A 13,044-nucleotide genomic window follows, 5' to 3' on the forward strand; every position below is an offset into this window, starting at 1 on the left:
ACAGCTGTCCCTGCTCAGCATCATCATCAAATAGTTTGTAAGGGTAGCTCAGCTGTGAGCCGGAGACTCATTTCCTCATTTGCATCCCTATCTTACCTCAGGCCTGCCAGCAGACAGGCTGTAAGAGGCCTCTGAACACCTCTTACTTAGAAGGCAACAGGAGAAGTGGCTGAGCACACAGAACCTAGACCAGGAATGTAGTTTCCATAGAAGGTAGGCAGGGAAAAGAAGAGCCAGCCAAAAGCTCATTAGGCCATGTGTGGGCTGTCACTTCTGGGAAGTAAGGCCCTTAACTGTTGCCTGGGGAAGGTAGAACTAGCCCGTATATCTCCCTAAATGTCCAAATTAGTCACTTAGCTAGCTGCATGTTCACGGCCCAACATCAAACTTGCCACTCTCTGGGAGGGTCTGTTGGAGGGAGGCTTGGTGGGACTGAGTGTACCTCACGGTCAGGTCTCTCCTGCAGTAAGAGCCGAGACTAAGCAAGTGTGTGTGTGATGCTGCCAGCCCTGATCTTATAGTTCCACTCTTGTCAAAGTACCTCAAAGAGTGCTTCCCAGCTGTGGAGGACAGCCTTTTAGTTCATGGCTCTGCAGAGAGACAAAGACCAACATGAATGATGCTGGCTAGGGGGCATGAGGAGCCCAGGAAGAAAGAAGGCACTAGAAGGAGCTCTCTGGACAACTGTATTGCTGAGAAGCACCAGAAAGCAGTCTGGGCTGCTGTGGTGAGAGAGGTGGCAGCACTAGTGTGACTGACCAAACCCTTGGGCAGAGCCAGGTACTGTGGCACACACCTGTCATTTAAGCACCCACAAAGCCACACCTCAAAAGACGGTAGCAATGATAACAAAATGTGACTGGATCTCTATGAATCTATTGTTTCATTTAACTAACTTCATTAAACAATCTACATTCAAGAGACCTCTGGGCATGGTACCTCTTGGCATGAGACTACTTACTTCACTTCTCTGAGCTTCTGTCCCCTCACCTAGGAACTACACTGCAGATCATAAGCAGGACTAAGATCACGAGCCTCACAACTGCCCTGCTGCCAGTTGAAGAGAACTGCTCAGAAATTGCAGCAAATAAACTGTGGTCGCCAGTCCCTCGGGCTACAGCCTGGAAGCTCAGCAACGTGGCAAACCAAGTGTGCCCAAGATGGCAGAGCTGCTCAGAAGCTCAAGGCCACTTGTCTAAAATCCCTCAAACCTGACTGTGTGAGGGCAAGAGACCTCCATAGCTAGAGCTTCCCGGAGCCTGGGGAGTGAATCTAAGGTCTCAGCTGATAAAGGTACAGTCAGGTGCCCAACAGATGACAAAGACCCATCGAGTGACCAATCACACCTTTATACCCAGCAATTCCCTCCTTACTCAGTCATCCCACACAATCTGGGTAGTGTATGACACAAGGAGACACACTGCAGCATTTCATAGCAAAGGCTGAACACAAGGCCAACAAGCAGGGGGCTGTGCAAAACTCTACATACTAGGATCCTCCATCCTATGATAGGCAAGGAAATCAGACATCGACACAGGACAGAGCCAGAACAGAAAGGCCCAACAATGTCAACAGACCACACGGCTCCTTAAATTTCAAACCACATGAAAACCCAAACCTGCAAGTCTTTACTTCTCTTGTAATGTTGGTTACAGCACCGGCAGGAGGTGGTTTATGCAGCTGGCAAATGTGGCACAGGAGCCCCCCTTAAGACTCTGGTCTCCACAAAGACAAACACCCAGAACAGCTGTCTGTCTGTTCAGATGCCAACCTGACAAAGTCATCGGGAAGCAGGTCGGGACTGATGCCCAGTGAGTCAAACACGTCGTTCCGTATCTGCAGCAGCAGCTCTGCGTCCTCGTTGTAGCTATCACAGGCAGGGTCTCTTCCTTTATCTGTGCGGAACTTCAGCAGCACTGGGAAACGGGAAACACAGGTTAGAAAGCTCTTCTTGTAATGATCATTTGAAACTGTCAAGTAGAAAAAAACCCCAAACATCTGTTCTCTTGTATTCACCCATAGGAAGTAATACATTAATCAAAATGTAGGCCAAGTGAAAGGCAATACACTTTCATCTATCCAACAAATGCATTCAGAAAGCAATGAATTACAACAAGAAATTTTCTGTGACAAGAGATTGGAAAGTAAAACAGAGTCTGACCAAGCCACAGGTCGAAGTCAGGTAAAGTTTTCCTGTTGCGGCAACAAGTAGAATGTGTGTGGGCAGAAAAGGCCAGTAGAAGGGAAGGCCCTGTTACAACCTGGAGGAGTGGCCAAGGCAGGAGGCCTGCATTCTAGGCACCAGTTCAAAGGGGTGCTTCAGCCAGAAAGGAAGGCCAAATACTCACTCACCAGACAGGCAGGTTACTACAAACAAACCTCCCTTAATACAAGAACTCTGTCAACATCCAGGAACCAAGGAAGCAGAAGAATGGTTCCAACCTGGGCTTGGAGCCAGGCCTATGTAAGGAGACCCTGACAAGGCTAGCTAGACCTTAGTCCAAATGAAACAGTAGCAATGCAAGCACTTTCTGCTGCTGCTGTACCTGGCCTATTGTGACATTGCACATCTTACAAGGCAGAATGACCACTGGGTGTCATAGTTTGCACCAAAACACACAGTAAATTGCAAAGTAGAAGTAGAGATACGTGATTGGCTTTTTAGCCTAAGCCCTGGATGTTCTATACTACACTTACCTGGATGGAGACGTTATGGATACATGTGTGTGTCTGTGTGTGTGTTTATGTGGGTATACACACAAGTGCAAGTTGCTGTGGAAACCAGAGGTGGCAGATCTCCTTGCTTTACAGATGGCTGAGTTGCCTGAACTGGGTGCTAGGAACCTAACTCTGATCCTCTGGACGATCAGAACATTTTTCTAAACTCCTGAACCATCTCTCTACCTCCGGGTTGTCTGTTTGTTTTTAAAGTGCACACTATTATTTTGAGACTGACACCCAGCTTGGCAAATGAGCATCCAAGACTGAGTCCCAGTCTCCAATTAGCACAAACTTTATCCAGCCAGCATTGAGGCACTGACTGGGTGCCAGGTCAACCCAGGTTTGGAAGTATACTAGTGAGTGAGTCTTGACTTCTACATCTATGAAGCTTATGGCTAGGGCTACATTTATGACAGAAAATTCACAAAGCCAATGGAACTCCACTGAAGTTTGAGCAGAGTTTGGAAATGGGTTGCAAGCTTTTCAAGAAACCAGAAACCACAAACCAGAAGAGCCCACATAGAAGAAAAGTCTGATTTCTGGCATATCTCTGCTGAACAAAATGTCAAGTCTCTATTTCTCTGGCAACTCTTACATGTCTAGTGTAGGGTCTATGTATGGAAAGCATTAAAAAAAAAACAACCAAACAAAAATCTTTGTAACAACTGCTTGCTGTCTGCAGTCTGGGATACTAGCCTCTCCAAGGGTGTTGTTGGTCCTCTTAGTGCTGTCTGAGCACTTAACATGCTAGAGGACAGCCGCCACACACTGCATCCTGTGAGCCTGGCTTCTAACTTCACATCAGATGTGCAGTGAATGACTGGCTGCACCTGGGACTGGCTGGAGGAGAAGCTGCTCTCTGTTGTGTCCCAAATAATGTCCCACGAAAACAGGGAGACCCAGATATCAGTCTAGCAGAGAAGTTTCTTTGGTGGAATCACAATGTCAGTGACTCCTGAGAAGACAGGGCACTGACGCCTAGAGTGGGTCATGGGTGTTAACAGAGGATGGATGTGATGCCAAGCAGCCAGATGAGGCACAGTGGCTCACAACAGCAAGGGGAAGCCAGCCTGTAAGCTCCCGGAGCAAGGAGAAGCAGCCCTACAGTGGTGGCCTGCACCATCCTGTCCTTTCTGCTGTTGGGAGTGAATTACTTTCACAAGTGACCAGCCTTCACTACTAACGTTACAAAATTCAGCTCTGGAAACAAAGCCTAAACTGTGACAGAGCCTGCTACATGGGAGGAGCAATGCTGAACATGTTTCATGTTTGAGCACCCCATATCTTCGCAAGAGTATCCCGAGAACCATCACCCATCTACTTTCAGAGAAAGAAACACCCAGAGGGGCACGACTCACTTAACCACGAGGAAAGGATCAGGACTATAAACAAAGGCTTGCTTCTGGAACCCAAAAGCGGCAGAACCATTCGAGAACCTTCCATCGAAGGTGTCAAGTGGTCTGGCTCTTTGGCATACTGGACTACATTTTTACAAGGTGCGTTTTTCTAGATGGTCTTGAATACTCACAAAGATAACACCCACTGCAAACTACTAACTATATCAGAGAGTGAATGGCATAGGAAATCCTTGTCTATCAGGCTTCAGAGTAACGTCAGCTTCACCTCAGAAAGAAACCAAATGGCACCACGAGAAGAGCAAAGGGAGACAGCATCAGCTTAGCCTTCTGGGTGTAGTCTGCTCAGATGAGGCCAGCAGGCTGGCACTGCGCACACACCTCACTGACCGCATCCGAAGTGCTCTCAGGCCACTGGGAAGGCGGCCAGCAGCAGGGCCTTTATTTGCAGTAAAGCAAATACAAGCTGTCTTTTTCACTCTTCTTCGAATGTCAGCACTCATTAACAGGGGTCAAGAAGAAATACATGTTCTAGAAAGGAAGCAACCTCAGGACTTGTGCCAGACCCTCACGAGTTCTTACTGTGTTCTGCTGTTTTACTTTCTGCTGCTCTTAAGCAAGGACTCACACACACATACTGCTCTTGACTGTGTCTGTGAAGCGCACCCTTACCAGTGTGGGTTACAATCCACTCAAACAGTGCCAGGGATGGAGAACAGCTCTGACAAAAGATGACTCATTGGATAACATAAATAAAAACTACAAAAATCAGAGTTCCAAACTTAATTAACTTCATCTGAACCACTGAATGTGGATTGCCCAAGTCGCTGGGGCTGACATCTACTGTTGGAGCTGATGGATGGGCGACCCATGTCTCTGCTTTAGTATCTGCCCGTGTAATGGGAAAGACAACCTTTGCTCACAACTACCAGTTGGGCGGTGGTGCTGGGTGTATGCCTTCAATCCCAGAACTCAGAAGGCAGTGGCAGGTCGTCATTAACTGTGTTCAAAGCTAGCCTAGTATACAGAGTGAAAGAAACCCTGTTTTTGGGGGAAAGATGTCTTTTCATGATATTTCAAAGAGAATGTCTGTGTATGTGAGCATAACACAACCTTTACAAAAAATATCTAAACATATGTAAACTTCATCTGCATTCAGAACACCAGCTCAGAGCTTCAAGCAGCCGTGGAAACACAGGTATAAGGTCACTGAGAACTTCCCATTCAAGTCCAGCCTGGGCTATATTGTGTCATGCTGTCTCAAAAAACAAGCCAGGTGGTGAGGGCAGCATGTCTTAATCCCAGCACTCAGAGGCAGGCGGATTTCTGAGTTTGAGGTCAACCCAATCTACAGAGTGAGTTCTAGGACAGCCAGTGCTACAGAGAAATCCTGTCTTGGAAAAACCTATATAATTAGATAAATAAAGTACTATTAACACAGGGACTAGGGATGTCCCTCAGTAATGGTATATGTACCCAGCAAGTATAAGGCCCTGGGCTTCATTCCCAGCAGAGAAGCAAGAATAAATCAGTCAAATACTGTAATAGCTGCTAATGTGATCACCAAGGCCACCACACAGCATTTAATAGAAGACAAAGAAGTGTCACAAATTAGCCCCAACACAAGATAGCTTCCAAGAGTGGCTCAACTGAGGACAGGAAGTTGAACTTATATCAAAAAAAAAATCACCTGACTTATGCCCCAGGATCTTTTGGCCAGATGACTGTGGCTTCATCCTCCTACTCCACCCCCAGCAAGACTTCTTTCATTTTGTTTTTTAGATACAGGTTCATTATTACATTGTCTAGGTTCGTCTAGAACTCATCTACCAGTGAGTGATTCCCTTGCCTCAGCATCCTCAATGCTGGGACTGTTGGGAAGCATGCACCACATGATTCCAACAGGAAGACTATGGGGCTGACATGGAGCCAATCATCCCTTCAGTAGGACATAGCTAGCGTGGGAAGACAGGGATTCTTGGAAGCCACCATGAGCTGGCACTCAGTTTCTGTATACTAACCAGTGCTCAGACCATGGCTGGGCAGGGACGAGCAAATGGGATGCTCCCCAGAGGATTCTGACAGGGTGACCACACTGGTTAAAAACCACACAGGGACTAGTGGGGTCAACTTCAGACGCTCTACAGCTGAGGGGTGCCAGGGAATGTTCTTCTAAGCAGTCAGTCTCACCCATAGGCAGAACCATATACACTTAGTTCTCTCTGCTAAGCTGCACCTTCTGTGCCAAAGGCATCCTAGGCCAGAGGTCATCTGGCAAGCTGGAGGGAAGGACAAAATACCATCCACATGGCTCAAGTCTCCTTTGGAAAACTAGACTCAAGAACACTTAGCTACGGTGTTCAAGCCCCAAGGACGGTGTGTAAGTGTTAGCATTCTATCTAAGCTCCACCCCACAGTTATCCGCCAACAGTCAGGTAGGCCTGACCCACTGTAAAGGGTCGTGTGCCCCCTCCTTGCTCTCGTTCCTCTCTTGCTCTTCCCTTCTTGCTCCCACTCTGTCCCCTTGCCCCTTCCCCCTCTCCCTCCACGTGCTCATGGCCGGCCTCTACTTCTCTCTCTGCCTCTACTCCCTCCTAGCTCCCCTCCCCATGCCCTGAGTAAACTCTATTCTATACTATACCGTCGTGTGACTGGACCCTCAGGGGGAAGGGATGCCTCGGCATGGGCCCACTGAGATACCCTCTTCCCTCAGACCTCCCCACACCTCCATAGAACCGATCTCCCTTCTCTTTATCTTTTATAAACACATCATTGGCATCAAACCCCGGGACTCGAATATAGAAACTCTGCAGGTTTACATCCCACACCAGCTATCACAAGGAGATCCGTGATCGTTAGCCCAGAACTGGTAAGCTCCCCGCCCTTGCACCCCCAATGGTCAGATTAAACATCTATATGGTCCCAGGGGGAGAGTTCTTAAGCTCCGAGCTACCCCCCCCCATTGCCCTTGAGGATGGGAGGCATTCAGTCTTTTACTGACCCTTGATCTAGAACTTTTTCCCTTGGGTGAGATTTTCCCCTGTCCTTTTGAGACAGTTTCCTTCTCGAGGCTGAGAATCCCAGACAAGCACAGCAAAAAAGATACCTGCCAGACTGTCCCTCGCTCTCCCACTGGGGCATCCCAACTCACATGACCCCTAGAGGCAGCAGGCAGCACTAGCTCTGGTTACTCATTTAACTGTTCTAAGCATTCAGCCCTTCCTTCCCCCTCTTCTCAACTTAGTCTCTTTCTCTCCTCTCCATTAAGAAGGCATCTGTCACTCAGGCAGGCAAGCGTTCGGCAGTCTGCTTGGCTCGGCATCCCATCCCAAATGCTTAGATTATGGGAATGTGTCGATACACTTGGCAAACTGAGCAGTTTCTAAGAGAACCCTAATAGTTTTGTCTTTCTAAAAAGATGTTACGTTTGTGTGAGTGTGCACCATGTATGTGCAGGTGTAGACAGGAGTCTGAAAGGGTGCTGTATCCCCGGCAGCTGAAGTTGTCAGGTAGCTGCAGCTGGGCGCCAGGAACTGGACTCGAGTCCTTTGGAGGACTGCAAGTGTGGTTTTCTTTCACTGCTTTGCTAGGCCATCCTTCTGGTCCCTCATTCTGTTTCCTATCAAGTGTTTATAAACAAAATAATCATGGATGAGTCACCAGGACAGGAGTACACCCTATCTGCTGAAGGTAGAGACATGATGACAATGCCACTTTATAAACACCCAATATGCTCTTCCAGAGGGCCTAGGACTCACAACCCTCCAGTTCCAGGGAGACATGATATCCTCTTCTGGAGTGCATGGACACCGTCTATACATAGTGCACAGGTCAACATGCAGGCACAAGACTCATACATAAAACAAAACACATTACCCCACGAAAGACAGGTGTGGTGTACACCTGCAACCGCAGAACTCTGAAGGTAGAGGCAGAACTTCAAAGCCATCCTTAGTCAATCCCCAAAACAGAGAAACGGCCCTTTGAGCTGGACATAGTGGCATCTGTCTATAACACCATCACTTAAGAGGTGAAGGCAAGACCATTAGAAGTTCAAGGTAATCTTTTAGTATATAATAGTTAGTACAAGCCCGGAATAAAGGAGACCCTGCTTCAGATACCTCCCCCTTCCCTGCCTCAAAATCTCTCAGAGGCCAAATGTTGCACTTGAAGCTCAGAGGCAGTAGGACACAGCTGGTCGTAGAAGACAGGGATACCCAGAGGCCACCATGAGTTGGCAAGCAAACTGGTGACTTGTGGCGTCTCCTCAGGTCCGTGCCCAGTGTTGTCCTCACGCCCAGTTGTAGCAGCATCAGTGCGTGACAGGTACACTAACTTCATACACACTTCTGAGCTCTTGAGCTCAGCCCCAGGCCTGAGATAGGAACCCTAGAACCCACAATGACATACTTCAAGGTCCCTGCTTGATGCCAGAGCCACATGATGCTCAGATCAACCTCCAGAACAGACTCCCTGAAGACTCTCTCAGATGACCCGTGTGAGCTCCGAGTTCTACCCACAGTGTGTCCAAGTGTTCACATGACAAGGCTTTGGCTCCTGGCTTGTATGACTGGGAGGTCTGTAGGCTGCTAAAGGTATACCTGACAGGGATTATAGAACCTTGATCTCCTCCTGTCGACGACACACGAGTGGTCTTGCTCAGCTGTATATACCCACAGTCAGTTCCAAGGGACCAGACCACTCACCCGCCTACACTTTTCTTTTTGAGGTGATCACATTATGCAACCTTAGTGTCTCAAACTAGCTATGCAGATGACACTGGCCCAGAACCTGTAGCTATCCTCCTCCCCTACCTCCCCAGTGCCAGCACACTGGGACCCTTTCCTCTATAAACAGTTTACTGCCTCACGTTATCTGTTATAATGACAGAAAGCTAGCACCTCACCCCTTAATCTCTCCAATAAAGCTTCATCAATGGCCTCAGGATGAATCAGCTCAAAAGACAGAAAGAGGCTGCCTTTCACTGTCAGTCTCTCACTGGTTTTTGAGAAACCCTCAGACAGCCACATGAAAGCTGCTGCTGGGTGAAGGAGAGGACCAATTCTCAGAAATGACTCATAATTTAAATAAAATAAGCAACTTTTAAAAAAAGAAAGAAAGAAATGACTCAAAATAAGATGCCCTTTTTGCCTATCAAATTACACTAAGATTATTCAAGCAAAAGGGAGAGGACCTGCATCTCATGCCGTGCTCAGCAGAGGCAGGACTGCTCGGTGAATCCCACAGAACAGCTAATAAACACCTGGATGATCGAAGCTCTAGAATCACACAAGCGTGAGGCCTTGTCTATGGTGAGGTCAAGGACAGTCAGGAGTCCAGCTGACTCTCAAGAAAAGGAATCCTCACACCGGGTGAAGCATAGCTTTGACTGATTATACACAAGTGTCACCATCCTGTTATTTATACCACAGTAAACCTCAGCAACTAATCTTAGTAAGAAGATGGAAACTATGAACAGAACAGAGCATTCTGCAACTACTGAAACCTGCGAGCTGAGTACTTACATCTCTTTCAAAACTCATGACACTCCTATTCAGTCTCCAGTTTCTGCCAGATTTTTCTGTCTATAAATGATTCCTGAGTTTGACTTTTACCTTAATAGGGACATTCCAACTAGCATAAAAAGACCATAATCAATGAAGGAAAACAAGGCAAACAGGGGTCAGATCACAAAGGGGAGTAGTGTGAGCCCACGGCTGTGTCCTGCATGGCTCTCCATCTACCAGCCTGGTCAGTGCACAACAGTCACACAACTCCTGAGACGGTCCTCTGCACTCGGCCCACTCTGCCTGGTCACAAGCAGCAGGGAAAGAGGGTCTTTTCTCCAGCCCAGCACTTGAGTGGCACGTGGCCTTGAATCTGGGCATCTGCTGCTCTCTGCCAACCACACTTGAGAAGGAAGATGGCACAGGACATTCCCGTGACTATTATCTGACAGTCAGAGAAAAGATGTGAGGCTCTAACAACAACTGCAGCTGGGACGGGGGCCTGTCAACAGCTCACAGGCAGATGCTGGAAGTTAGGGGGAGGGGACATGGCCTGCAAAGAAAAAAACGAGGCAGGTGGCTAACAATGTGGCTCATTATTTCATCTGATCATGGTGGGTCTCAGTTTTCCTGATCTTGCAAAGTGGAATAAGACAAGGTCCCAGAGTTCCTGAAGTTCAGATAAAGTAATGGTCCCACTGGCACCACTCAGAGCCTGCCAGTCAGCGCCACCAATCTCCCTGCACTCTTGAGGTGATACTTCAACAGGTACCTTGGACATAATCTTTGTTGAGTTTAGCTCTAACATTGATTCATATTTCTCTGTGTGAAAACAGAGTATGACCTGCCCTGCTGTGGGCATGAAGATCAACAGGCCCTAGTGAAGCATGCCACCAGGAACTACCAGGATGCAGCATGACTCCACTAATCACCCAGCTTCAGGACTTGTGGTTCTGGGCCTGAATTCCTGCTGGAGGGTCATCCCTACCTGTCGCTGGACGGTAAGACCATCCTCTTTTCTTAGTGATTGTGGTCTTTCAAACCTACCACTGAGAAGAGCAACACAGACACAAACACCACCACTGCTTTTTGCCTATAAATTATTTTTAAACATCTGTGGTCACGATGGCAGCAAATCAACAGCAGTCAGTTGCTACTCCCATTATCACAGGTATCTGCCCTGGCTAGCTGCTGCTCGGGAATTCTTGTCATTGCTGGGCACCAAAACTCCCCTGGGAAGCATCATGCTTGAATAGTGTCTGCCTATGGCGTGTCTAGCAAAGGTTATGAGTTCTAAAATACAAAGTTTTTCCTAAAGAGGAGCCATGCTCACATCAGGCAGAGACCTAAGAAACATGACTTTAAATACTACAATAGAGACAGGAGTGGTGGTTTACGACTGTTCTTTTAGCACTCAGAAGGCAGAGGCAGGGGTTCATGAGTTTGAAGCCAGTCTATGTAATACAGCAAAACTATTGGCAAAGGTGGAGGTAGGAGTGGCAAGAGCAAGCAAGCTCTGAAAATGACTTTAATAACACATCATCAGACAGAAGGGTCTGTGGAGTAACGAGGAAGAGTGATGGATAAAATATGAGGAAGTCCAAGTGGCGCTTTCCTTTCAGGAATGAAAACAAAATGGTACTAAAGAATTATTTTTTAGAAACCAAACGGAGACTAGAACAATGTTTAATGTGAAAATTGGGAGTGACAGACCACTGTGGTCCTTCTCTTTGTAACCCATGAGAAGCAACAGGAATTGTTCAATGGCAGGAAGCCGCTAACTACTACACAGTAAGTATGAATCCAAACTTCTTTCGAATCCAAACCAACTTAAGTACTTTTTTTTTCTTTTTTTTAAAAGTAACTATCCAAGCAGTGGTGTCACACACCTTTAACCCCAGCACTCAAGAGGGAGAGACAGGCAGATCTCTGAGTTTGAGGCCATCTTGGTCTATAGAGTGAGTTTCAGGACAGCCAGGACTACACAAAGAAACCCTATCTCAAGAAAACAAAACTGTATTCATGTAATACAAAATATGGGTATTTTGTCTGCATGCATGTGTGCACCATGCATGTACATGCCTGTACCCAATGAGGTCAGAAGAGGGTGTCAGATCCCTGGGACTGGAGTTAGAGGAGTTGGTGAGCCACCATGTGACTTTTGGGAATCAAATCCAGGCTCTCTGGGAGAGCAGCCGGTGCTCTCAATTGCTGAGCCATTTCTCCAGCACTAACCAAGTACTTTCTCTGGGAAGAAAGCTGTGAACCAGCTCAATTCTGAAACCAACAAGCAGCTGCCTGATACCATCTTCCCCATGGGCCAGCTCCCAGCATGGCTACAAGTTCCTAACTGTGTGTGTAGCCTGGCCAGTAGCAGTCCTCCGGAAGGGCACAGCCCTGCACTTCTAGGTTTAGATGCATTTCCTGGCTGACAAACAGTAGGAAGATGGCAGTCTACTATGCAAATTACCTTATAGACAGCTTCACAAGGGCCTAGAATAAACTAACGCAGCAACAGAGGAAGAATTAGAATCTCCAAATTTGGGAAGGTGCCAAACGATCTCAAAGGGTCCCCGTTTAGCAAGCAGCACTGTCAGACCAGTGCTAAATAAGCAAAAGAGGAGGTTGCCACATTTAGCCAGCTCTTGTCCAGAAGGTGGTAGGATTAGAGGAAGGAAACCTAATACAAACACAAGGAAAGAGAAACAGGAGAGGGGAGGGAGGGAGGGAGGGAGGGAGGGAGGGAGACAGACAGACAGACAGACAGACAGAGACCTACATGTAGCTATAGTCAAGAACTGTTTTCTGAAGAAAAGGGGAATTACGGACATGACTTAGTGGTAGTGTGTCTAGAATTAGGCATTGAAGTGAGGACTATCTTTGGGATAAAAAGAGATCACAGAAGTGTCTGGATACCCAGGTGAACCAATGTGGTAATAAGGAGGACCACTGCAGTGGCCCTCTGCGAGTAAGTGTGAGACATGGAATCGCCTAGGGTAAGCTCCGGCTTTTTTCATGTATTTTACGCTGATGCTCACCGGCTCTGTAAAGGGGCTGCTATCTTTTTGAGACAGGGTCATACTATGTATCCTGGGCTAGCCAGATCTACAAGTTCTAGGACTGCCAACACAGTGATATTCTTGTCTCCAAAAAGAAAAGGAAGAGAATGTAGTAAACGGGTCAGAAGAGAACTCAAGCACAATTCTTGAAAAATGGGTACAGAGAATACTGGGCTTTTGTTTCTCTCTCTCTCTTTCTCTCTCTTTCTCTCTCTGTCTCTCTCTCTCTCTCTCTCTCTCTCTCTCTCTCTCTCTCTCTCTCTCTTTCTTTTAAAAAAAGAGACGGGGTTTCTTTGTGTAGCTCTGGCTGTCTTGGAAGTCACTCTGTAGACCAGGTTGGCCTCAAACTTACTGAGATCAATGTTAAAAACCAGTGTGCTCAAGCCAAGGGAGTTGGGTAGG

General features: G+C 47.3%; 1 protein-coding gene across 2 annotated transcripts in view; it reads right to left on the reverse strand.

Moving 5' to 3' along the window:
• Sae1 (SUMO1 activating enzyme subunit 1) overlaps window positions 1-13,044 on the reverse strand; it is a 57,265-nt gene that overhangs the window by 7,065 nt on the left and 37,156 nt on the right. Inside the window, exon 7 of one of the 2 annotated variants that reach the window (XM_028779555.1) lies at window positions 1,772-1,916. The exons of the other annotated variant lie outside the window; for it this stretch is intronic. Within the exon in view, the coding sequence (XP_028635388.1) occupies window positions 1,772-1,916 (145 nt within the window). The remainder of the gene's footprint in view (window positions 1-1,771; window positions 1,917-13,044) is intronic. 2 annotated transcript variants of the gene reach the window in all.

The sequence above is a fragment of the Grammomys surdaster genome, unplaced genomic scaffold (assembly GCF_004785775.1).
Source record: "Grammomys surdaster isolate TR1022 unplaced genomic scaffold, NIH_TR_1.0 354, whole genome shotgun sequence".
Classification (NCBI taxonomy): Eukaryota; Metazoa; Chordata; class Mammalia; order Rodentia; family Muridae; genus Grammomys; species Grammomys surdaster.